The following is a 23,711-nucleotide window of genomic DNA, read 5'->3' on the forward strand; positions in this document are numbered from 1 at the left end:
TTATAATAAAAGGATACCAAGCTTTTTGTAAATGAAATGGATACGATATTTTTTATGCTGTAAGTAACAGTTTATAGTAGTCATGATGTTTTATAAAATATTTTAATAAATCGTCAGCAGAGCTCTGTTAAAAAACTGTGCAGACTTTTTCTTTTGTGAGGCGTTGTACCATGATTTACAATATCTTTTAATCGATTTATATTTAATTTTTTTATTTTCTGATTTGGTGTAGTAAAATTTGAAATGCTTCTTATTTTCTTCATAGGTGTGCCTTTCGATTCTACTACACTAGTGTCTACACTTGAATTTAAAATTCCAGAAATATTTAAACCCGCAGTCTTATCCTTGGACCTCTTCTTTTTACGTTTTTGCGATGATTGAATGTCTTCCACATTAAATTTCGGTATTTTTTCCCTCGGTGGTTTATCAAAAGGTATCTTGGTACTTTGTAAACATACCGAACATTTGAATATTAGTTGATTCATTCTACTTTTTATACATTTCTGCACTAAACTTTTGTGAAATTTAGATATAGGCTTCTCGTCGTTATCCATGGAGCGCATAACCTTTCTAATCGATCTGGAGATTGGCTTGCCTTCCGATATCCTGACCCTATGGTTTATTGTACTCCAAAGCGATCCACAATAAGGACACATTGCCGAAGGACCAAAATTTTGCAATGGCATTTGCATCCCTTGGCCAATTCTTCTACATTTTTGTCTAAAGTAATAACATTAAGTACACAATGTCAATAATTTATTGATTCAATCATGCGCAAATTTCGCACGAACAAAAATCTGTAAAGCTTACATGTAAAATGTTTGCAAATATACACTCTGAGAACAATTCAATTTTGTAATAAACTGGTTCACATTCCACAAGTGCGTCATCTTCTCCATGTTAGATACTTATGCATGTATCGCTAGAAAATATATCAAATTCCTGTTTCTTTTTTTACAAGATATTCGTGCAAATCTACCTATACGATGTAAAAACGTACAAGCAGATACATACGAGTCACAGATTTATCTAAATCACGCTAGTGTAGATACTAATTCAAATGATTCAGATTTAAATAACTGATTCGATCTCTTGGAGTAGAAGAAAGAAAACACAGAACCGGCTCTTCTAATTAATCATTGATCCGATACATGAAAACAAATCTGTGACTCATTCATTTGAATGCTTCGGAAAATACACTCTCGAGCAGAAACGATCGTGGTGCGGTGAAGTGTGTCCGTGGTGATTGATAAAACTGGTACTGTGTCCCCTTTGACCGATTACACAGATTCACATTAAAAATTTTCGATTTTTACGATATCATACGAATTAAACGAGATCGTTGTTTGCGCCGTCTTGGGCGAAGAAAAGAGTGAAAAAGAATAATCTGAAAATATGATCACGCCAAAAACATCACGAATCTATTGAGTAACAGTGTAGCCAACGTGCGAGAGCGTTTTAAGCGTCTGTAGAATTCCTAAACCAATCTACCGGAGGTCGTCGATGTTTTAATACAGCTTGTATCCGCTTAGTGAAACGGTTGCTGCTCTAGAAACAGACAGAGCCGTGGAGGGTGTCAGAAAAATTTGTATTTTGTCATCCTTGTCATCGGAGCACCGGGAGTACTGTCAAACACCACTTTAAATAAATTGTTGGGCGATTAACGGCTCAACATGGTAGAGCGCAAGGAGGGCGAGCGACAGCCATTATTAAAAAAGGAATATGATAATTACAGTTCACATAGCAGTGAGTTTTTAGGTAAATAATAGCTTCTCGGTCGGACTGTATTGACTAAATTGTTTAATCGGATTGCTTGTTTATAACATCTTGCAGATGAAAGCCAGGTGACTGTTAACACAGTCTCCCCAATTGGTCCCAATGAACTACCTCCACCGTATGAATCACTTCCTGGAGGTGGTCTACCTATGGTTACATGTAGAGTTTGTCAGGCAATGATAGATATATCTGGTAAAAGAGATCAACACGTTGTCAAATGTTGTCAGTGCAATGAAGCTACCGTACGTTCAAGAATCATTTTCCCAGTGCTACAAAAGCAAGATACAGAAACTAACAGTGTTAATTATTTTTGTAGCCCATAAGGAACGCACCGCCGGGAAAGAAATATGTTCGTTGTCCGTGTAATTGTTTATTAATATGTAAAAGCTCCTCACAACGTATCGCATGTCCAAGGCCAAATTGTAAACGTATTATTAATCTTGCTCCAAGTCCAATTACACCACCTGTTCTATGTTTGCCTGGAATGTGTAGAGTATGCTGTGCTCACTGTCATGACACGTTCTTGGTAAGTAGCTTATGTAAATCAGACGTTTATCTGGATTTTAATGTATATTCTGCTCCTTAGTTTAACACGTTAACCAATGCCTTGGCTCGATGTCCACATTGCCGAAAAATATCTTCTGTTGGTCCAGACTTTGCTAGAGGTCGGGCTATTGCATTCTTAATTGCTGGAATAATAGCATTAGTAATTGCGATAGCTGTGACTGTAAGTAGCTTCTCAAATTAATATAGGTAACAAATAAATTACCAATTCTATTAATTACTAGTTTTACACTCTGGAATGGATTTGATTGTTGCTACGCTTTCTGCAGGTTGGAACATATGTGTATGCAAGAACTCGTGGTGGAATTTATGTAGTCTACGTTGGTAAGTATTTCAATTGTTTCCAATTCAAAAAAATTATGGATAAGTCTAGACAAATTTATTGCATTTCAGGTGCATTTTTAGTGGCACTTTTGTGTCTTGGACGCAGCATTTATTATTTCACAATGAAAATTAGTTTGATAGAAGGCCCCATGTAGTCCTCTAAATGACAATCAACAGTTAATACTTTGAAACCGATTCCTTTAACATCTATGTCGTATAATAATATATTTAGATCAAATGTTTATAGTAATGACAAAAAACATATAAGTCCTGCTAGGATCTAACTGGTAGATGTAAACATTCTTACACATGTACATGCGGGTTTGTATTGTAATATTGCTCAGTTACAAACATCCTCGCATATGCATATGCAGATATACGTGTTGCGGACGAAGAGAATGTATGTCCGGTATACGACACTTTCTCATATAAGGTAATCTACCTAGAATTGCTAGATGAAAATGGGGGTGTTCATTTTAAACAAAAAGGATTGTTCCTCTGCACTATTATGTATAAAAGCACAGGACCAATGCAACAGCCCCATTAAGTTGTTTTCATATTTGAAGTAAAATATACTATATATATATATACATGTATATGCTTTCTACATCTACAGTAAACATATAAAATGCACATAGGTATAAACGTAAGTGAAGAAAAGAAACATTCTCGCATGAATACTATTCCAGTCATAAACAGCTATACATAAAGCTATATAAATTACGTTTCTAACACTGTACTTGCATTGTCGCTAAAGAACCTTTTATAAATCAGTATCACTTAAAAGACATTTTTGGATTTATGTATTATTTGACATGCAAGTAAAATTATATATAAAATACAGATATTGAATGTTATCTTGTATTTTATTACCAGACACGATTGCATGATCCAAATTATTTTATTGTTTCCTTCCTTAAATCGCGTAACTATAAACAAAATAATTGTACTAAATTATAATCACCAAAATCTGAAGTATTTATATAAATAATTATAAGAAAATTTTAAATATACCCTTTGTGTCTACTTTAAGAAAATCCTTGTTCATAAACATATTTGTAAGAAGCATCAGCAACATAACTATTGAATCAACCATAATTGACCATGCATGAACATTAAATATTTTTTTCAATGGTGTCAATCTTTATACTAAATTTCTCTGAAGTAATGTTATACGCTAGCAGTTAACAGGTGTTGGACGTGTAATTAATGTTTTTTTATATCGAAAAGAAAAAAATCAAAAGAACCATTTTAAATCTGTGAGAACAGGACCTATAGCGGTATCTGTAGCAAAACGCTTAATTAAGCTACTAGTCAGTGGTTCTTTCGTCATTAGATGGCGCCACTTCATTAAATTATGAAACTAACAACTACAGACTTACGTTGTCTACTTGACTCTATAGAAACATCATTTGCCGCCAAACAAGGAACATGATCATTCCGATTAAAAGGTTTCTCTAAATTTACTTAGGTGGTCAAATAATTTTAACTTGTCGTATAATAAAGAAGTTTTTCGTGATTTTACAGAGACGGCAGCCTTGAAGAATGGGCAATCGTTGAATTACAAGGCGATTTAAAATTCGATTCTGCAGATACTATAAGTAAATATATCGGAGATCTTCACTTTTCAAAATCTGGCACACCAATATTGATAATTGGTATTCACGTATTACACGGGAAAGAGGTTGCGCTTCCCAAACCGTTTGCCATTTTGGAAAAGAAAGATAATGCAACAGATAAAATGACAGACGAATCCCAAGTAAAGACTGAGTATATTGTAAAGGCTCTTGTGAAGAAAAAATTGATTTTTAGATCAAGACCAAAACCTATTATAACAAATGTTCCAAAATGTAATTAAATATGTCATGAATATAGTATCAACAAAAGGAAACACTGATAAATTTAGAAAAGCATTGTACTTTTATTTCATTGTCATCTTAACTTAAGAATAAAATATATTAGCCTAAATTGAATTATAAGTATAAGTAAAGATTAATCTTTCATTTCTCCTTCCTCATCTTCTTCTTCCACGCCTCGTATGTACATAACATTATTACACCTGATTAAAACTTCGCCAAGATTGCCGGTACAATTTCCATCTATATGCTCCTCAGTGTTGGCCAATTGCAAATTCATATACCCGTCGACAGAGACAAGGTAACCTTTGTATTCATGGCCCCATTTTAGTTTAACCATCACAGGTTTTCCAGTCAAACCATTTAAAAATGGTTTTGGATTTATTGGCATTGTCGCAGCCATGATGTGAATTTATTTAGTACTCTGCGGAAAATAATTTCATTATTTTTATAGTGTAACAGTAAAAAATATGTCTATATTAGACGACAATTCAATTGATATCATTAATCAATAAAAAAAAATAAACCCTTAACAATACTTTATAAATATGTAATATACAACTGGAGTAAAGGTTAGGTGTACAAAACATCATGATTTCAACGAAATTAAGTTTGGTATTAATGTGGGATTACAAGCGTAACTGTTATTTGTAGTATAATATGTGATTACTTACACGTTTAAACAATAAATATTTAAAAAAATCTTTGAAATATTGTAAAGCGTGTCACAGTAACCGCTCTGTTTTGAAGCGTTCAACAACTGCGCTATGAATGGCTGCCACTACACTAAATAATAAAATAATCAGCACTTGTCAAACATTCGGAATGAAATTTCTAAGGATTATTGCACACAATATGATTGCATTTAATTAGATTACTTATAAATACTATACAAACAGTGTACCTTTTACTTATCAAAAATTTCCAGTACAATTTGGCGAGTGAAATTTTAGGTACATAACCGTACGTGCTTTACAATAAAGAATTTGTATCTTGTACAAGAAGCACTTATATTTAAATAAACATGAATATTCTTCCAAAGAAAAGGTACGATTGATTTGTCTGTACAAATATTTAAATGATATGTCTCTAAAATATTATATTCAACGGAAATATTGTTTTTTAGGTGGCATGTACGTACAAAAGAAAATATTGCTCGAGTGCGTAAAGATGAAGCGAAAGCTGCAGAAGAAGAGAGAATTAAACAAGAAAGAGCTCAGAAAGCTGTAAGCACGAATCTAATATATTATTATTAGTTATAATTATTAGTTTGTACATTAATTGCTATTGTTTTGTACCAGGAAACTGAAGCAAGGATTGATTTTCTGAGAGAAAAAGCTAGATCAAAGTACGATGGTCGAGAGGATACGTCTAAAGCAGAAGAAGCATCTACATCCAAATTGGAACATGTTAATTTCTTTGCTGATCTAGAGCAAGGAATAATTGACTATAATAAGCCTAATGCAGAACACGAGAAAGAGAAGAAAGAGGAGAAAGAGAAATATGAAAAGCAAATCGGTTACCTTACTTATCTTGGACAAGATACTAACGAGGCAACGGGGAAAAAGAATTGGTACGAGGAGTTGCCTAGAAGAATGACAGACACCGAAAAGAATATAGAAGTACAACCAAAAAAGAAAGCTTTAGATGATCCAATACAGGATATTCGAAAGTATTTGGATATTATGGGAGCTGGCTCTGGAGAGAAGTCATTGAAAACAAAATCGGTTTCTACAAAAAGGGTAAAAGCGGAATCAGAGGATAGTGATTCCGATCATAAAAGTGGATCATCGAAGAAACATAAACATAGAAAATCTAAGAAGCATAAAAAGGACAAGCACTACAGTAAAGAAATAGTAAATCGAGAGAAACCAACTATGGACATAGAAAAGTTAAGAGCAGCAAGATTATTGAGAGAACAAAGTGAGAAGTTAAAAGCAGAAGCATTGTTGGCTAAAATAAGAGGAGATCCAGTACCAGTAGTGGCTCCAGAAACTCCTCCTAAACCTGTTATCAAACAAAAATATAATTCACAATTCTTTCCTGAAATTGCTAGGCAAAATGCTGAAAGGACACCTAATGTACATTCATTGAAGAATTAGTATAAAGTGTAAGTTGATCTTTATTTTATAACTGTGTTGTATTTATGACTACTTAAGCGTTTGAAGATTATGATTATTATAATTATGTAAACATCCATCTGTGTACAGAGTATTTAAATAATATTTTATAACATTTGTGTTCAGTTCCAACTACTTACTGACAATAAAATGTTGATATATCAGTTATTAAGAGATTTCTAAAGCAATTCTATCTTATAAGTACAATACAATATGCAAATGAAGCAGCTGTCGAAATTTCCACATTTTTTTTTAATTGTTGTCGAATGAGCTCTTCAGTATTTGGTATTCCTTACGAATTGCAAATGTGTTTGATTACACTTGATTTCGTAGTATCACGTGACGCAAGATGGTGGAATATCACGGATCTCATGGATAACGCGTTAAAATTTAACGTTTATGTCATTTTTTCAGTATTCTTATTCATCACTTGACTGAAATTTTTTGTCGTAAGTCAAATTCTCTTAATTTCTAGCTATGTACTAAGCATAAAAATTCTCTCTTAAAAATGTCGTTTGAAATCTCGAACCAGACGCTTACAACGCGCGAGTTTGCATTCGCTAAATATGATTTTCGAATTTGAACATCTGTGACTGTGCTTGATCACCAAAAGATGACAATATATAGAACATTCCCTTTTGCTTAGTGGAAACGTAAAGCGTTTGCATAGAAAATGATGGAGAAAATTACATTTTTAAGTCATGGTACTGATCGACCTTAAGATAACCTCTTCGTTAATTTATACGAATACCGCCGTTTTGAAATATGATTCCGAGTAGTTTTTCTATTGCGTAGCCTTTATAAAGATACTTACCATTGGTATGCATCATAAAATATTTCAGTTGCAAAGGTAATGTATAACATGAAGTGGTATTGAGATTGTTTAGTTCAGTGGCGCATTAGCATAACGTTCTATATATATGTATACACTTAATAATTGTACGAGAATGCGATGTTAGATGTTATTGGTAATACAAATCGCGTTTTTTGTTAACATATTAAAATTCAATCCGTAGCAGTGTTCAAAATGTCTATTTAGTAGAATAAATTGAATTTTACCCTTTTTTTTTTTTGTTAATATTTATGAAATACCATGATAATCTTATGTATTTACATTTCAGGCAAAATGTCACTATTAATTTGAATATGAAACAATTCTATAGATATGAGTTAACTAAATACTACAATCATAATGAATGAAGAAACAGGCATTGAAGATTCTTCATACTTAAGTTATGAAATAAATGGTACTAGATATATTTTGCAAACAGTATCAGATTCACCTATTGATTTAATAAAAACCATATCTACTAATGAAGAGCAAACTGCAATTAATATTACAGATGAAACTCAAACAGAAAAAGAGGAAGAATCGATTTCGTTAGTTTGCCTAGATGGACAAGTATATGCATTTCAAAATGGAGAGTTACAGGAATTAGATTTCAGTCAAGTCATAGATCAAAATGAACAACAAGAAAAAACAGTTTTATTACCTAAAGGAGTTGATAATTGTGAAGCTCAGTACATTACTAATGAAGATTTAGTAATCAGAAATATTGCTGAACAATCTCAGGAACAATATGAAGTTGTTATGGGACAAAATGAAAAGAATTTCATTGTAGAGAAGCAAAATGTAAATGCTAATGATTTTGTGGAAGTTGTAACAGCATTCAAATGTAAAATATGTACTTACACAACTCAAGACAAAACACAATTGTTGCAGCACTTTCAGAAAACACATGTAAATCCAAAAGTTGATGTTGAAGTAGGTTTTTTAAGTTTTCTGGTTTTTTTTACGTTTATAAAATATCTCAATACTTAAATGCGTATGTTTATAGATAAAAGAAGAATTCAAAAACACAGATGAAGTGAAACTGTTGTATATGTGTGGAGAATGCTCCAATTGTTTCCCCTCTATAGAAGATTGTAAAGAACATATGATAAATGTAATTATGCGAAACATTTTACTGTAACAAAATTCGGTTCACACAATTAAGTGTCAATAATGCTTATTTTAGGATCATCAATTAACAGATACAGGTTCTAACAAAGGTGGCAAAGAAAATATAACAGATGATTCGAAAGATTCTGCTTTACTTGATGAGTGTATTGGACAGAGTGCTGAAAATAATGATATAAAACGTCAAGTGAAAATTCAGAAACCTTTAAGTTCTGAGTATATGCTCAACAAAAAAATGATCGAATTGATGGAAAGAAATATAAAGTAAGTAAATCATTCAATTGTTTAGACAATGCCGTTATACTTACCTAACAAATGCTTTCGAAGGTGCTCGTATCGAGGATGCCCTTACAAATTTGCTACAGAAGAAACAATGCAGCAACACGCTCTTTGCCATACGGAATCCCAAAGTGGTACAGCATTCAAATGTACCGTGTGTCGGGATTTAAAATTTACTAAATGGAGGCAATGTAGTTTACATTTATGGAAAAAACATCAAATTGGTTAGCATTTTGTGTCAATATTTAAAGAAATAACGATTCTGAAAGACATTTGTATTTAAAGGAAAATTTCTCCATTAGATATAGGTTTATTTACTTGTAAAATATGTAAAGCATACAAAAGTGCAACAATGGTGAAGCTATTGACTCACATGAGAGTGCATAGCGAGACACGAGAGTATGAATGTTCCGAATGTGGTAAATGTTTCAAGCAAGCCAGTCAATTGCGTAATCATAGAGTCATGCACTTGGATCGCAAGACGCTAGAAGTAACGCGTTGGTATACCTCAAAAAAATGTGACATGTGTGGGAAGACCTATGCGAACTCCAAATGTCTGAAAAGTCACATTCAAGCAGTGCATTCGAAATTGCGGCCATATGTTTGCAATGTTTGCGGACATTCCAGTGCTAGAAAAGCAATGTTACAAATGCATTTGCGTCAACATACAGGTGACAAACCCTTTAGCTGCGACCTATGTGAATATAAAACAGGAGATCATAATACGTTGCGTCGTCATATCATGCAACACACAGGTATACTTTCATAACACTGTAACTGAATATGGGTATCCCTCGTGCAACATGGTTTCTCTCTAATCTATTAAAGAAATGTAACAAAGGTATACCTGTATTAAAAAATACGAATGTGCGTATACATTACATATGCAAATAATTATTTCAGGGTTCAGACCTTATAAATGTCCTCATTGTTCTTATACCGCAATACAAAGTAGTAGTTACAAAAATCATCTGAAATCCAGGCATCCTTTATTATCTGGTTTATTCACCTGTGATTTGTGTCCATTTAAAACTGTGAAAAATGAAAGTTACATGCAACACGTTCGAGATCATGAGAAAGGATTAATCAAAGCGAACATGCAGAAAAAAGGTAATATCCAAAGTTAATTGTAGTTGTATCCACAGACATTAATTCTTCTTTCCTTTAGATGGTGAGAATGTCGAAGTTTTCCCCGGTAACATCGCAGCGGCGCAATTGATTTATAGTTGTTTAGGAGCCTTCTCGAAAGTTGGCGATACTTTAGAAGCGAATTTAATGTCTTCCTCAACGTCTGCAGACGGTACATCGCAAACGATCACAATACAAATACCGTCGAAACATCTTGAAGGTTCACTGCCAACAAGAGAAAATGGAACGAAAAATAATTCGACGATAGAACAAGAAGATGAAGAAACGATGCATTGTTTCTTGAAAATTCCAAGAGAAGAAGAAGAAAGTATAGATACCGGCGGTATAACTATTCCAGCAGAACCCGAAGAATCGGGTGCAACAACAATTAATGTTGACACGTGAAAATATAAGAAGTTAAATTAATGAGATAGAAATACTTCTATACTTTTGGAAATGCCAGAAATTTATACGTCGAAAGTAAATGAAGAAATGCTAGTCACGCGTTACTTAGATGATACAAATTACCTTGTTTCTTTTTCGATAGAAAAAAAAATCTAGATCTAATGCTTTAATTTAAAAAAAAAATACTAATTGTGATACTATTTTTGAAATTCTATATCGTATTTGCGACGAAACTACTAATAATCCAATTCTATTTGAACTAAAAGGTGGAGTAAATGTTTTGTTATTTTAATGAAACAGTGGTGTATTAAAACTTTTAATTGCCTGAATGCATGAACTCTATTTCAGAATCGTATAAGTTCAAACTTTTTGTCTTCAAATAACTTTTTTTTTTACGAGTCGAAAACGTTTAATTTTGTATTTGTTTTTATATTAATTTTTGTTAAAATTATAAACATAGATTGTTGTATACTAGAACACTTTTAATACTTTGAATGTATTTATTGATAATTAATAGTAAATTAGTAGAAGTGTACATAAAAATTGTAAAATAATAGTGTGGAAACCGTTGTAAAATGTAAATTACAATATTTCGTGTGGTTTGTAGTAAGATTAAAATAATATTTTACACGATGGATGAAAAGAGAAACATTCTGGTATTTTCTGACTTGATGAGCTACCAGATAAAAATAACACTTATATCATTGGTATGGAAGAATGAATTTAAGGATTTCCAAGAGTGTTCATATATTAACTGTTGAACTCCACAAATATGTTCTCACAAAATCAGTTTCCTATATCAATTTGCTTAAGTGTAAAAATTTCGTGAGTGGTAACTGATCAATCTATAAACATATTATTCATACAAAAAATCCAGTAGAAAGATTTAAAAAATATATTGGTAAATTATAGTATACAACTGACGTCTTTTTTATATGCATTTTGTAAGAAGGTGTTAAGTGAAAATAAAAAATACTGCTTCTCTCGGAGTAGCCTAAGCAAATTGATACGAGTTATTATTTACAGCTAGTGATCCAAGAAATGTGAGAAGCTTTTTTTCCTCTTCCAAGCAACCGACGGGGATCTTCTCACAAATTACACATCGTATCACATCTAATAGTCTCTGGGCAGTTCGCCATAATAAGCCATTAATGCTATTAACTTCTTGTCGAGAAACTGCTGCTCCACTTCTACACCACCACCTACTCCGGCTAACATGGCAAGCTGTAATTTATATGTACATATACACAACACGAAGAGGTAAACAACAGACTACATTACAGATATATCAATTTTCTGGCTTCATAAATTACCTGCATAGTATCTACATTTCTAGGTAGAAAGTAGGCCACATGATCTGCGATTCCTTTTGCTATTTGAAATATTTTTATTCCACCAATAGGTTTCATAATGTCATTAAGATCAAAAATTTCATTCTTCGTATATCCAGGTCCTCCCCACGGAGGACTTAGGAATACAACATCTGCAACTAACTTTGGTGCAAGTTGAAGAAAATCCCCAACAATAAATTCTATCCTGTCGTCGACCCCATAGACACGCGCGTTGTTTCGAGCAAGTTCAATTTTAGCAGGATCTACGTCAATTGCCAGTACTAAAAAATCATATAAATATGTGAATTCAGTTCGATGACAGATTCATTAAGTATGCATAGATGACGCACCTCTTTCACAAGTAAAAGCAAACTGGATAGCATTTCCACCTGCACCACAAAATGCATCGATTATAGTATCACATCTACACCTTTCAGCTACATACTCGGCGACTTTTTCTGGTGTTACAGAATACCAACTCTCTGCAACAGAAAGTTTTAGTATAAACATCTTAAACATGTATACACACATTAACGAATTATTTGAAACATGTTTCGCTTTCATTCTTCCGAAGATGACGAATATCCTATGTTTAACATAAAGAATCTAAAAACATACCGTGATCTAATTTAATGCCTTGATCAAACTTGCTGAACAGGCGATACCTTTTTAACCAATATTTCATTAAAGCTTTATTATTCGCAACTTCTGCTGGTAGACTGATATTTCTTTTACATTGCTTCCTTCGTTTCTTCTTCTGAGTTTTCTTCACGTTATCTTCATAGGACAAGTCCATAGTCTGTGCTTCGTTGTGATTAAATTTTTTATCTACATCCATATTAACGTTCACTGGATCAACTTTTTCATGATCTTTCGCAGGTTGGTTTTCTAATGTACATTTAGCAGAGGTGCTTTCATCTTGGTCAAAATATACGTTATTATCCTCCTCGATACTTTTAAAAACATCGTCTTGTTTGTCAGACACATTCCACGAGTCACTCGCATCGTCGATCTGTCTTTTATCTGCTCCTGATTCTATCGAACTTGTACTCGGCTTACTAAATACAAGTCGTCTCATTTGAAGTTTTGTATTAAGACTAGGATTGCACTCTTCATCGGAACTTGATGTGAATTGTGCTTTGTAGGAACCATCTTCAGGAGGTTGTAAGTCTGTTTCTGACGATGATAAAGCTGGACAGTACGATAAATAATGCTTTACCTGAAGCAATTAGAATGAATGTATTATTTTTAACGTAAATACACGTAAATACTTGTATTCAATATAATTTAGAATGCAAGTTACTTTATCTATAGTGTTAGTGATTTCCATTCCATTATCATCAAAGTAAATATGCTTGTTTGTATGCTTGGGCCCATAAAACTTCATTTTCAATTGCCTATTTTGCGATCTAATATTTTTCTTTCTATAAATTACTTCTCCTTGTAATTTTAATTCCTTGTGATTTTCGTTGAAAGCGTAACCCATCAATGAAAATGCTTTTTTCACTGTCTCCAAACGTTCCTCTCCATCATCACAGTCGATTTCATGGCTGAAAGAAGATAAATTTTTTTTTATTACCATCGATTACTTCAGTATATCACTAAACATATTACCTCCTTTTCAAAGTAACAGGTTTATCTTCGTGGGGCTTGTCTCCGTCTCCTTCATTAGAATAATTTCGTTGAATACTATTATTGCTATCAGTGTGATTACGAATAATTGCACTATTTTCGTTTTGTGTGACCGCGGACTGATCATTGTGTTTATCTTCGGAAGAACATACGTTCTCATTACCTTCTTTATTTGTTCCTTCCCTGCTATCATTGTCATCTGAATTCGTTATTAAATTTTGTACGAGTATCCCTACCGACTCTATAATTAATCTTTTCTTTCTTGTCTTTTCTCGCTTGCAATACGTTAAATTCTTGTTAGACATGTTTTTATTTTCGGACAAATTAATTTTATTAACTGCATCTGTTTCTGTAAAATCTTGATCTATGCTACCGTCGATTTCTCCATTTTTGTGCTCTCCGCAAAAACATTCAACATCTACGTTGTTTGAATGTTCTTTTTTATAATTTTCCATGAACAATTCATAGTGTCTGTGGTACTCTATTTGAAAATTCTCCTTCCACAAATGTTGCCAGTACCTATCATTGTCTTCTGGCGTGTATTCATGGTCCTGCTCGGAACTGGTGCTCGTTATATTGCTTTCAATGGAACTAGTTACAGAACTGATGAGACTAGATGAATGCATAGAAATAGAGTCGCAGCTAGAACTAGTAAGGGTCATTTTTGTAACATTAGTCATGGAATCCGACGTCGCGTTCGTTTTAGCTATCGACTCGTTAATAGAATCGCATCTTGTTAGAAGTCTTTCGTTTTCTGCGTTGGACTGTTGATTATAGCTTTCTTCTAAACTGAACGGACTTAACGGATTCCAGCCATCTCCAGTTTCAGTCGGTGTTTCGAGACTCGTCATTCTTCTCCTATTCTCTTCCGCATCTTTATCATTGACCTCTTGCTTATTCAAATCGTCGAATGAAAAATTTACGCTGTACGTATCTTTCACTTTAATTTCGTTATCGTCTATACTACTGTTTTTACTAAATATTCCTTCAAAATTTGAGCGTCCAAGTTCACAGTTTCTGTGTGCTTGACTAGGAAAACATGTGTTCTGCTCCGAATACTTTTCTATAGTTTCTTTCGTTTCTACCCTCTCGTCTCCTATCAAGTGAGCATTTTGTTGCAAGTACTCTGGATTTATGTAATCTGCATACTTTTCAATCCACGATGACCAAATCAATTGTTCACCATTCTCTGACCAATACTTCTCCCATAAAATGTCCATCGCACTCTTAGTTTGTTGATACATAGAATACGGATAAGCATGAGAATTATGACTGTAAGTATGCGAAACATTTTCCCTACAAACCTGTGCATCGTTTTTTGATGAGTTCTGTATGTCAGAATCATGATCACCCAGAATAAATGATGGGCTTTTTATATGAAATTTCTTTTCGGTGTAACTGGAGGGATTGATACTTAAAAATTTAATGTTTTCTGCAAGATGATCTGATGAGTGAATGTCTGTTAATTCGGATTCGAATTCTGAATGCTTGGCTTCCCGAGTTTCTGGTAATACATTCACTTTCTCAAATCCATCTTCTAATTCAGTCTCTGTAGTTTGAAAAGTCTTTCCATAAGATGCCAAAAGATTTTGTATACTCTTGGCCTCGTGTTGATCATGATATTCCGATAGGTCTGCTCCAGAATCTGATTGATGCAGACCCAATTTGTGAGTAAGAGAATGCGTGGCAGGACGATGAGCAGAGTCACGAACGGAGTCATGTTCATCTGTGGAATAATTGTTGTCTGTGTGTGATGCACTGCAGTAACAGCTCACTGGTTCTTCCTAATTTTAAGGAAGAAAAAATATGTGCTTGTTGAAATATAAATGTAACATATATATATACATACATGTATATACACATACATATGTTGTAAAGTCAAATTAAAGGTAATTAAATAAATACATTGGATTACAAAAGGCAATCTTACATCGTGTTTCTCAATGGATTGTGCTTCTATGGTAGACCTTTTATGAAGGTCTAACATTTCCCCAACATAATCACCCTCAACATCTTCACCTGCACTTGCATCCTCTAAAGCAAGGAAAGAATATATTTCCGGATTTCTAAAAGATAAGAAAATAAACATTCATGTTATAAATATTTCAAGGAGAATAGTATTGTTAATAAAACATAGTAGCATAGTGGCAAATATGTACTCGATATTTTCACATTATTTCGAACACTCAACATTTTATAAGGAAAAGTTGCACAAGTACTTTATTGATGGCAATAATCGATTGATAATGTAGACATAAAAAAATGTTGGAGTATCTAATCCAAGTTTCCTAATGACAACTCTACAGGCAACAGATATTGTTAAATGGGAAAATTTGTATTTTATAAGTAATGGAAGATGCAGTTAAATAGGATACACAATAACTGTGTATCACGAAAGTTATAATATCTTCATTCATTACCATATTAATTTCTCAAGTAGACTTAATTATACAATTCAATATTCCCTAAAAAATGCAAGCTTGATAATATTCCGTAACCTGTTTGTTATACTCGATAACATTCACGTGGTATATTTCATTTGTTTTCAATAATACTCCGTACAAACGGAAAAAAGGACAAAGAAACAAATCCAATTCATGTTTTATTGTTATAACGAACAATAACTAAATGAGTTGGCAGTATATGTATTCGATATTACTAAACATTTCGTTTATTTCTACGAAAAATATATATATACTTTCTAAATGTAACAAAAAATATATCGTGACCCAAGGTAGTTGAGTGGGTGTCAAGGTTAGGTCATGTGTCACATCACTGATCGATAAATGTTAAGATTTTTCCTTTACAGGGGGCATTAAATTGGCATCAGAACGGAATGGAAGAATGAAGCTGCGACATTAGAGGAAACAACATGTGCATGCATTGTGATTGTATTTACCGAATAAATATTCTGCTGCAAAGACAATAAATGTAATTATCCGGGTCAGAGAACCCTGTCTGTTCCCCGATGTAGACATTGGCCAATGGTTCCCAATAAGGATCGTTCATACCGGAAAAATTCTTTAATTCTTTATTCCTTCGTGAATCGTCACAATATCCACATGTCTCGCGCTCAGATTTTTACAACTCCCCCCACGTAAAAACAATCCGCCATTTCTTCAATAGCGCACCATCGTGAAGTTGCCTGTGGTTATCAATGAATGTAATAGTTGATCGATAGCTATCGATATTTAGATTCTATTCAAACAGTGTTATGGTGTTTAGCGTATAAATTTCAAAGAAACAGGAAGAAAATACACCTACTGTACGTAGCTGTAAAGAAGGCAAATAGAAGAAATACGCGTCTGTTTTCGGGTCAGGTTCTATTCCATGCTAAAAGTTGCCCAGGTTCTGTTCCATGCTAAAAAAGCGATGTCACAAAAGTAGGCACCCCGAGTTTGTAGCTGATAAGGTGACTGGCGTACTCCTACATCTCGTCTGTGATACTAGTTCCACAATATTAATTCCGACCGATATGGTAGGACCCTTCTGTACCTCGTCGGTGCCTAGGTTCTGTTCCATGCTAAAAATGATTAGGGAGCAGCACTGTATCGGGAACGCCGAAACCTCGAACGTGAGCACTCTCATATCTGTTCATATCCTCTCTGCCCTCTGCCCATAGGAATGCACATTAGATGGAAGTTTAGGTTGTGTTGTTGCAACATGTTAAATAATCGGTGTATGTAAATAACATGGTTTTGATTTTGAATTGCGACAGTAAAAGTTTACCCATTTTACATTCGAAGTTATTCTATTGCATTATTCAGTTTAGTGTAAAATGACGAAGCTTCTGTGATTGGCACGTTGCAAACTTAAAAACATAACGATTCATTAATAAAAACGGTAAGAACATCCTGAAGGAAAAATGTTAAAAACGTGCTACACCTCGTTCTGCAGAGCTAAACTGCAAAAGGTGAGATTGATTTTTTTATTTTACAATGACAACACACAATAACAATAATAATGTATTTGTGGTTATAGTACCCATGGATTCATTCATCGAGTGCATACTCCGAATTATTAGCACAATCATCGATGAAGGACATTGATGAAAAAGGTAACCTTTATAAAAAAGAAAATGAATTGTTAATAGCAGCAAATGAGCCTAATGAAATGAATTTGAAGTGAGTATAATTGTTATTAATCTCTTTGTTTACAAGAAGCACGTGTATGATAATTTATTTCCCTAATGTACAGGCATTTCGAAGAATCACAAATTAAAACAATAATATCCCATTTCACTAAGAATGAATCTTTAGAGCCTGCAGAGAAGTCATTAGCAACACCTGAGACTAAAGTTGATACAACAAGTTCACCTACCAAAACAGTTGTAAAGAAACAGAAGTCAGAACAACATAAAGTTAGAGTAACACCTAAGATAAAGAACGCGGAGGTACAAAGTATACGCACTATTGATATTCAAAGTTCGTATTATGTGGAAATCCAAGTACACGAGTATCTGGATTTAACTCTTTTTTTGTAATTAATCAATTCTTGATTGTTGACATTAATTTTTACTAAATTTACTAATTCAGTGTTGCTCTGCAGTTTTTTAATTTCATTAATTGCTTCAGATGATAAAAACAACACTAGCAGTTCACGTTGGACCTAGTATATTAAGTTGGGCATTCGTGGATTGTAATTTTAATGTGTTGGATTGGGACTGGTACGTTTGGTGTGGTGAGAAAGCCAAGAGTCGTTCGTTCGATTTAATTAATTTAGTGAGTATTTTGTCAAGCGTTTTCTGAAAACAGCCGAGCATAACTATTTTATTCCTTATTTTGTAGTAGGTACTGAGTATAGTTCCAATTTTGCCTGAAGCTGGTGCATATGTAATGGAAGATGTTCCTATTCCGCATAAGGGAAACAAAAGCATCCAGAAATTACTTACTCAACAACAACTAGCTGCTTCGATAATGTCTTGCACCTTGTTCAGAGACAGTACGTTTATGCTCCGCTAATAACACTGCTTTTATACCAGTAGTAGAATATTAATTATTAGACTGCTGGTTTTATGCATTTATGATAAAAATGGATAGATTAAATGTAAAAGGGTAAAGACATTTAAAAAATTTAAAAACAGCTTTGTATAATTTTCAAGTCTAAAATTATTAAAAAGAGAACTACATGTCTATTCGGATCCTATGCTTTGCAATTAATCTAAACAGTTTTTATTATGCATAAAATATCCGCAGTCTATTAATTATATACCATATTTACCATCCCAGGGCTATTGTCACCATCGCCGTCATCGAAGTCGACGAACAAAATATACGTGTTGCGCACTCACTCGACAGCGCATTGGTACGATCTGTTCGTCGGAAGTGAAATAATATCAACAGATTATGTTATGAAGACACTGTTGAATAGTAACCAACCGCAAACAGATAAACTCTACGCATCCGTGAAGACAGAGCTTCTGGACAAGTATACGAAGGCAGAAGTCGACGAACGAGAACAAATTAATTGGGCCCTGTTAAAGGCTCTATTGTTTTCACGTTTAGCTAAAAGTTCTGAGGCTAAGAAATAGAAAATGCCGGGAGTGATCGATCAAGGTCTAGTATTCTCCAATTTCGTATCTTGTTACTGTAAATAAATTCGATAATGTAACTGTTAAAGATAAGAATAAACTGATCGACATTGTATTTAATGAAACATCATTTACAAAAACAACAGTTTCGTTAAAAGAATTCGAAAAACGAAAGTGATTCCTAAGATTGACTCGGGAGGCGGTGGCCAATCTTGCCAAGGATCGAGACGGAGAAGCTAGGAGCTTGCGTACGGAGTAACACGTGATGGGTGTACAGGTCCATTCATTTATTATATATTAATTTTCATTATGCTATCTATTCATAGTACACTGTACGTCTAATGTTTCTCGCTTCTCGAATACGAACTCGCCTCGGGCAACTAAACAGACAAGTAAACGTTTTCGTCGCAATGTTAGGCGGCGAATAAAATCGCGGGTCCGCCAAATATTTATATTTATATAATACGTATATAAATGTTTGCACGCACCATCGTATGGACACCATATTTGAGTAAGTATACGAGAGCAAGATGTCAGAGTAGTGACTGTTTCGTGAACATATAGTCAACGAATTTGTACGATCAACTAAAAGTACGGTACTCGCACGGTATCTCTGCGCCGAAACTGGGTGAATCGTCAAATCAATGCGAGGCTCGTCGGAAAAAGAAAAAAAAAAGAATAGTAAACGCCGCTACTTAATCCGGCAGTGATGCTGTATAAGAAGCTTTGTAGCTACATACGTATCGTCGTCTAATCGAGCACGGGTCAAGCACACCGCGTGGTTCTTCGCCGAAATTTCGTCCTTCTTCTTTTTCCTTTTTCTTTTTATTCTTTTTATTTGCACATCGACACAGCACTTGCACGTGGCAACATGTTCAAACGGGAACCAAGGAGAAGACGTTCATCGACTCGCCACGGAAACGTGAATGAATTGGTATCCCCGATGCAGTTCTCCGCTGCACCACTTGACTCAGCCAATTAGTCTGATGTATGTGTAACTCTAGACTGCCGATATGTTTCGTGAACCGAATATCAAAATAGCAATCGATTGTGATAATTTGTTCCTCTTTTTGTCAACGGTTCGAAGCAGACGACACTCACAGCGCTTATCAGGTGGCATCATAATATATATATATATATATGTTTTATTATGATAAATCAGAGGACCATGTTTTCCATGGACAACTGTGCAAAGAGGACAACGGCGTGTCGTTCGCATTTAAATAAGCAGCCGTCAGTGCGTTAGCGTTATTCAACGTTTTATCATAAATGCATTAAATCAGCAGTCTGTAAGGTAGACACATAGGAATCGGTAGCAACGGGGCCGTGTACTCTTTTTTTTTCTGTTAGAAACTAAGAACAACTTAAGCAACGATACTTTTTTCTTGTTTTTTTCTTTTTTCATTTTCAGCGTCTATCTGATATGGCGGCCCGAGACACGGCCCGATTGAAGCCTCGTAAATCGTGGTATACAACAACGGAAAGCAACTCGCTAAAGTAGAACAATCGAATCCCGATTCTCGCGCCCGCGTTCCAGAGAATGGTCCAATCAAAGGATTCCCCGATGCTCGTTCATCCCGTTTTCCGTTCTCTCGCGTGACCGCTTGCATAATCGTGCCAATGAATCGACCAACGAAAAGCATCAACCGCTCTACATGCGTTCCTCTTTCTTTGTTTTTTCCTCTCTGTGTGTGTTTCGCCGGTCGTTACACCTACTCCACTGCCAAACGGACTACGGATTCACTAAACTGTCGTCGACATGACAGTGTACGCTATACAATAGACTATATCGTGATTGCACACGCGCCACTCTCTCGTGTTCTTCTTCTTCTACTTCTTTTTTTCATTTTATAATCTGTGTTTTATCATCTCGCAATCGCATCGCTGCCAGGTTAACGCAATTTATAATTATTAAAGTAATACCCGATCAGACCAGCTGGAAACGAGTCTCGACATATATATGTATATCGACATATCTAATATATAATTCTGTGTATATATAATATATCTATATGTATATATACGTATGTGCACGTCTTGTTTTTTTTTTTACGCTACAACACATCGTGAAACGGAAAAAACGTTAAGTACGTTAGAATAATTACTATCTTCATTATCTTCCTTTTTTTTGTCGCTTCTTTGTTTGTTTCGCGGTTTCTTCTTTGCTCCATTTTTTTATAGCTTACAACACGTGTTTTTTTCTTTTTTCTTTTGTAACTCGAGAGAGAGAGAGAAAGAGAGAGAGAGAGAGTGAGTGAGTCAGTATGTATGTGTGTGAAAGAGAGAGAGAGAGGGGAAGAGAGAGAGAGAGAGAGAGAGATGAAGAGAGGACATTCTTACAAGCGTATACATGTATAAAATCTAACCAGCTTAAAACGTACATACATCTTCTTGCAAACGTACATACATCACCAGCTCGCTCGTACGTGCGAAATTGATGCGGCTTTTATTGCGAGACCGTCGCGGATCGGAGCAGGGACAAGAAAAAAAAATCCGCGACGATCCCGGTCGAAGTTATTGTTATGCGATCGCGAATGTACGGCCGTTTTGGCCGGTAGACACGCAGAAGTCGTTACGGTTACAACACTGAATGATTTGATATCGAAAATCCGCGGCCCGTCTCGCCGTCGCACGATCCGCATCGACAACCATAAATCTCCCAGAAAAATGGGTACACAAGTCCGCCGGCTGTGCGTGCAGTCTACCCCCACCACCGTAGAGAGTTGTCAGCCAATGAGACGAGCCGGAACAGCCTCCACTGCTCCGCAACGCCTCGCTGTCCCTTAGGTCGCGCGACCGTACGGGGGAAACGCATGTTCCCGTTACCAATTCTGTTAGGAGAATCGGACTAGGTTTCCGGGTGGATCGTGCGACGCGAAACAGCCCGCGGTCACCTCTAACTCGCAATTCCTCTCGCAGAACACACAGAACACTCGAATGATCCACTATAGACGGAACGGGATCGCGCCAGCGAAAGCCTCTTCAAGGTGTTCGCGAATACTCGGAGCCCTCTAAAGCCCCGCCGAAGCTTCGCTTCAACACGCTCGCTACCGTGATCACGCACACGCGACGTTCGTAATCCCGCAATTTACCGAAAGGTGGGCCAATTAATTTTATACACGTTGCTATTTAAAGCCATAGTAAGTACACAGCATACTATTCAGAGACTCCACGATTTTCTTCTGCCAAACTGTTTCAACATTTTATGACGGGGGAACGTTGCATTGTGTTGAACTATTTCAACAACCAAGCTGAATAACGAAAAACTGCTGAAAGCGAACTAATCTGAATATAATAATAGCGTGTTAGGCTTCCGGTAGACGAACCGTGAAGACCGTCGCGAACGCGATACCGTCCATCAATCTCGATACCCTGATAGTATTACGATAGCGTAATTGTTTTGTTTCGTTCGTCGGTCGTTCTCGACTCGACCCGAAGATTCTTCGTTTAAAAAATCTTCGAGTTCCATTCGAGAGACGCTCGTCGACGGTACACAACAGTTTTTCCCCGCACGCACACTCGCTTACAAAGTTACATATCGCCGCCGGGACATCTAAGCCCCGTCGCCGAAGGACGAACAATGGTTTCTTCAAACGAAAGCTACGGTATCTAAGCCAGTCTTCCTCGTGTTCCTCTTCGTCTCCTTGTCTTCTCCCGGAGTACAAGGACGTCGAACTTGCACGGGGGTCTCCTCCGCTTTCTTCTTCTCCAGACTCGCCACGAATTATCTAATTGTCCTGGACATACACGCGAACGGCGGGCAAGAAGCCACGCCCCTGCGGGGCAAGAAGCCACGCCCCTGCGGGCAAGGATGCATGCACGGACAGGTTCTACGAGACGAGGACAGTTCGAAAAGAAGCACCTGTTACAATTGTTCTGCTCCAGGCTTTACTCTTCCGCATCACAGACGAGTTCCTGTTGTGTCGCATCGGACCAAATCAACACTAGATTTGCGGAGCACTAAGAGCGATTATTTCACACTACTCAACACCGAACCTATCAAACGACCGGTTTTATATTTCACTATTATTGTTGAGACAATGGAACATAAGGGAATACATTTCCTTGTCCAATAATCTGTTCTATTGAAAATTACTTAGTGTTGCCATTTTTGTACGGCAACATTTACCAGATAGTTTTGTTGCTCGGTAGGTTTAGCGTTAACACATTGCCCACCGGCGGTTATTTCATAATTTTTAGAAGCCCTATGGTTACTTTTTAGTGGATTTTTCAACAGGAACAATTTCAGAACCGACAAGTCACCTTTTGGCACGGTACAAGTACTGAAAATGCTCTTAATAGGATTAAAAATAACAAGAATGTGACTATCTAAATTTTTAGCCATTTTTTTCATGATATGAAACCGAAAAATGAAATTTGTCTTCATATATGTATCTCTGCGATGTTGTAAATTAAAAATATTAGAATCCGTCGTTTTTTGACGAGTCCCGCAAACCTAGTGTCAACTCCGGCGTTTTGATTTTATTTTGCAGATAGTTGGACAGTTTGATTATTGAGTCAGGACAGAATGCACCGTTTATTGCACGTCGATGGCTGAAATGCAACTGCAGCCGCGACGAGCTACGCGTTCTCACTTTTTATGGGTCTATCCTTCATTTTCATTGCTTTTCTCCGTGTCGATCCTCGGGACACTGTCCTTGGGACTTCTCTTAATTGCGTTTCTCGCGGACTAACGCCAGAACTGCCGAGCCCTAAACAGGATCGAACTATACTCGGATCGGACTTCCTTTGTAACAATGACAGGAACGAATTTACTTCGATTTTATCTCAGACTCGTTGGATGTG

At 35.6% G+C, this 23,711-nt stretch overlaps 8 protein-coding genes across 16 annotated transcripts in view; 5 read left to right on the forward strand and 3 right to left on the reverse strand.

The window, feature by feature from the left end:
• Positions 1 to 22: 22 nt before the first annotated feature.
• Positions 23 to 1,140, reverse strand: LOC143365689 (uncharacterized). Of its 2 annotated transcripts, XM_076806092.1 has the most exons (3): positions 1,001 to 1,140; positions 811 to 922; positions 23 to 720 (listed from the first exon to the last, which is right to left on the reverse strand). In XM_076806092.1, exons 2-3 carry the CDS (start codon positions 897 to 899, stop codon positions 114 to 116), a joined length of 696 nt encoding a protein of 231 aa, XP_076662207.1. In that variant the 5' UTR covers positions 900 to 922; positions 1,001 to 1,140; the 3' UTR covers positions 23 to 113. The 2 variants fall into 2 exon arrangements, with proteins under 2 accessions (XP_076662207.1, XP_076662206.1); XM_076806091.1 differs by lacking the exon at positions 1,001 to 1,140 and having other exon boundaries at positions 811 to 947.
• A 466-nt stretch (positions 1,141 to 1,606) lies between these two features.
• LOC143365688 (type 1 phosphatidylinositol 4,5-bisphosphate 4-phosphatase) lies at positions 1,607 to 3,521 on the forward strand. Of its 3 annotated transcripts, none has more exons than XM_076806088.1 (6): positions 1,607 to 1,746; positions 1,834 to 2,018; positions 2,093 to 2,302; positions 2,363 to 2,503; positions 2,610 to 2,664; positions 2,734 to 3,521. In XM_076806088.1, the coding sequence occupies exons 1-6, from the start codon at positions 1,674 to 1,676 to the stop codon at positions 2,817 to 2,819; spliced, it is 750 nt and encodes a 249-aa protein (XP_076662203.1). In that variant the 5' UTR covers positions 1,607 to 1,673; the 3' UTR covers positions 2,820 to 3,521. The 3 variants fall into 3 exon arrangements, with proteins under 3 accessions (XP_076662203.1, XP_076662202.1, XP_076662204.1); XM_076806087.1 differs by having other exon boundaries at positions 1,617 to 1,758; XM_076806089.1 differs by lacking the exon at positions 2,734 to 3,521 and having other exon boundaries at positions 1,617 to 1,758; positions 2,565 to 2,664.
• A 138-nt stretch (positions 3,522 to 3,659) lies between these two features.
• LOC143365690 (chromosome transmission fidelity protein 8 homolog) lies at positions 3,660 to 4,632 on the forward strand. Its single transcript, XM_076806093.1, has 2 exons — positions 3,660 to 4,115; positions 4,192 to 4,632. Exons 1-2 carry the CDS (start codon positions 4,096 to 4,098, stop codon positions 4,520 to 4,522), a joined length of 351 nt encoding a protein of 116 aa, XP_076662208.1. The 5' UTR covers positions 3,660 to 4,095; the 3' UTR covers positions 4,523 to 4,632.
• Smf (small ribonucleoprotein particle protein SmF) overlaps positions 4,566 to 23,711 on the reverse strand; it is a 40,092-nt gene continuing 20,946 nt past the window's right edge. The window contains exons 1-2 of one of the 3 annotated variants that reach the window (XM_076806095.1): positions 5,205 to 5,306; positions 4,566 to 4,944 (exon numbers count right to left, since the gene is read on the reverse strand). In XM_076806095.1, the coding sequence (XP_076662210.1) occupies positions 4,657 to 4,923 (267 nt within the window). In that variant the 5' untranslated portion in view covers positions 4,924 to 4,944; positions 5,205 to 5,306 and the 3' untranslated portion in view covers positions 4,566 to 4,656. Of the gene's footprint in view, positions 4,945 to 5,194; positions 5,307 to 23,711 lie in introns of those variants that run through there. The other 2 variants (XM_076806094.1, XM_076806096.1) reach the window with 2 other exon arrangements.
• On the forward strand, positions 5,429 to 6,808 carry LOC143365687 (leukocyte receptor cluster member 1). Its single transcript, XM_076806086.1, has 3 exons — positions 5,429 to 5,567; positions 5,647 to 5,746; positions 5,822 to 6,808. The coding sequence occupies exons 1-3, from the start codon at positions 5,545 to 5,547 to the stop codon at positions 6,620 to 6,622; spliced, it is 924 nt and encodes a 307-aa protein (XP_076662201.1). The 5' UTR covers positions 5,429 to 5,544; the 3' UTR covers positions 6,623 to 6,808.
• Positions 6,520 to 11,417, forward strand: LOC143365683 (uncharacterized). Of its 4 annotated transcripts, XM_076806082.1 has the most exons (9): positions 6,953 to 7,089; positions 7,762 to 7,887; positions 7,984 to 8,405; positions 8,479 to 8,586; positions 8,659 to 8,864; positions 8,928 to 9,103; positions 9,182 to 9,634; positions 9,783 to 9,989; positions 10,048 to 11,417. In XM_076806082.1, exons 2-9 carry the CDS (start codon positions 7,833 to 7,835, stop codon positions 10,410 to 10,412), a joined length of 1,992 nt encoding a protein of 663 aa, XP_076662197.1. In that variant the 5' UTR covers positions 6,953 to 7,089; positions 7,762 to 7,832; the 3' UTR covers positions 10,413 to 11,417. The 4 variants fall into 4 exon arrangements, with proteins under 4 accessions (XP_076662195.1, XP_076662197.1, XP_076662194.1 ...); XM_076806080.1 differs by lacking the exon at positions 6,953 to 7,089 and adding an exon at positions 6,520 to 6,630 and having other exon boundaries at positions 7,762 to 8,405; XM_076806079.1 differs by having other exon boundaries at positions 7,762 to 8,405.
• Tgs1 (Trimethylguanosine synthase 1) lies at positions 10,578 to 16,507 on the reverse strand. Its single transcript, XM_076806078.1, has 8 exons — positions 16,275 to 16,507; positions 15,306 to 15,441; positions 13,358 to 15,159; positions 13,047 to 13,293; positions 12,362 to 12,962; positions 12,094 to 12,225; positions 11,726 to 12,024; positions 10,578 to 11,636 (listed from the first exon to the last, which is right to left on the reverse strand). Exons 1-8 carry the CDS (start codon positions 16,382 to 16,384, stop codon positions 11,526 to 11,528), a joined length of 3,438 nt encoding a protein of 1,145 aa, XP_076662193.1. The 5' UTR covers positions 16,385 to 16,507; the 3' UTR covers positions 10,578 to 11,525.
• Positions 16,965 to 19,018, forward strand: LOC143365685 (uncharacterized). Its single transcript, XM_076806085.1, has 6 exons — positions 16,965 to 17,288; positions 17,357 to 17,499; positions 17,573 to 17,768; positions 17,950 to 18,096; positions 18,166 to 18,316; positions 18,604 to 19,018. The coding sequence occupies exons 1-6, from the start codon at positions 17,241 to 17,243 to the stop codon at positions 18,903 to 18,905; spliced, it is 987 nt and encodes a 328-aa protein (XP_076662200.1). The 5' UTR covers positions 16,965 to 17,240; the 3' UTR covers positions 18,906 to 19,018.

This window comes from Halictus rubicundus, chromosome 2 (genome assembly GCF_050948215.1).
Source record: "Halictus rubicundus isolate RS-2024b chromosome 2, iyHalRubi1_principal, whole genome shotgun sequence".
Taxonomy (NCBI): Eukaryota; Metazoa; Arthropoda; class Insecta; order Hymenoptera; family Halictidae; genus Halictus; species Halictus rubicundus.

What these genes read in the sequence shown, in the direction of transcription:
- LOC143365688 (XM_076806087.1), top strand. Translation starts at nt 1,674, where the DNA reads ATGGTAGAGCGCAAGGAGGGCGAGCGACAGCCATTATTAAAAAAGGAA. An exon ending in GTCAGTGCAATGAAGCTACC is followed by an intron (nt 2,019 to 2,092) that starts GTACGTTCAAGA and finishes TTATTTTTGTAG; the next exon opens with CCCATAAGGAACGCACCGCC. An exon ending in TAATTGCGATAGCTGTGACT is followed by an intron (nt 2,504 to 2,609) that starts GTAAGTAGCTTC and finishes CGCTTTCTGCAG; the next exon opens with GTTGGAACATATGTGTATGC.
- LOC143365689 (XM_076806092.1), bottom strand. Translation starts at nt 899, where the DNA reads ATGGAGAAGATGACGCACTTGTGGAATGTGAACCAGTTTATTACAAAA. An exon ending in TATTTGCAAACATTTTACAT is followed by an intron (nt 721 to 810) that starts GTAAGCTTTACA and finishes TTATTACTTTAG; the next exon opens with ACAAAAATGTAGAAGAATTG.
- LOC143365690 (XM_076806093.1), top strand. Translation starts at nt 4,096, where the DNA reads ATGATCATTCCGATTAAAAG. An exon ending in ATGATCATTCCGATTAAAAG is followed by an intron (nt 4,116 to 4,191) that starts GTTTCTCTAAAT and finishes GTGATTTTACAG; the next exon opens with AGACGGCAGCCTTGAAGAAT.
- LOC143365687 (XM_076806086.1), top strand. Translation starts at nt 5,545, where the DNA reads ATGAATATTCTTCCAAAGAAAAG. An exon ending in AATATTCTTCCAAAGAAAAG is followed by an intron (nt 5,568 to 5,646) that starts GTACGATTGATT and finishes ATTGTTTTTTAG; the next exon opens with GTGGCATGTACGTACAAAAG. An exon ending in AAGAAAGAGCTCAGAAAGCT is followed by an intron (nt 5,747 to 5,821) that starts GTAAGCACGAAT and finishes GTTTTGTACCAG; the next exon opens with GAAACTGAAGCAAGGATTGA.
- LOC143365685 (XM_076806085.1), top strand. Translation starts at nt 17,241, where the DNA reads ATGTTAAAAACGTGCTACACCTCGTTCTGCAGAGCTAAACTGCAAAAG. An exon ending in GCAGAGCTAAACTGCAAAAG is followed by an intron (nt 17,289 to 17,356) that starts GTGAGATTGATT and finishes TTGTGGTTATAG; the next exon opens with TACCCATGGATTCATTCATC. An exon ending in CTAAGATAAAGAACGCGGAG is followed by an intron (nt 17,769 to 17,949) that starts GTACAAAGTATA and finishes TAATTGCTTCAG; the next exon opens with ATGATAAAAACAACACTAGC.
- Tgs1 (XM_076806078.1), bottom strand. Translation starts at nt 16,384, where the DNA reads ATGAACGATCCTTATTGGGAACCATTGGCCAATGTCTACATCGGGGAA. An exon ending in AGGCATTAAATTAGATCACG is followed by an intron (nt 12,226 to 12,361) that starts GTATGTTTTTAG and finishes TTTCTGTTGCAG; the next exon opens with AGAGTTGGTATTCTGTAACA. An exon ending in GAAATGTAGATACTATGCAG is followed by an intron (nt 11,637 to 11,725) that starts GTAATTTATGAA and finishes TATAAATTACAG; the next exon opens with CTTGCCATGTTAGCCGGAGT.
- LOC143365683 (XM_076806080.1), top strand. Translation starts at nt 7,833, where the DNA reads ATGAATGAAGAAACAGGCATTGAAGATTCTTCATACTTAAGTTATGAA. An exon ending in ATGGAAAAAACATCAAATTG is followed by an intron (nt 9,104 to 9,181) that starts GTTAGCATTTTG and finishes TTTCTCCATTAG; the next exon opens with ATATAGGTTTATTTACTTGT. An exon ending in AGCGAACATGCAGAAAAAAG is followed by an intron (nt 9,990 to 10,047) that starts GTAATATCCAAA and finishes TCTTTCCTTTAG; the next exon opens with ATGGTGAGAATGTCGAAGTT.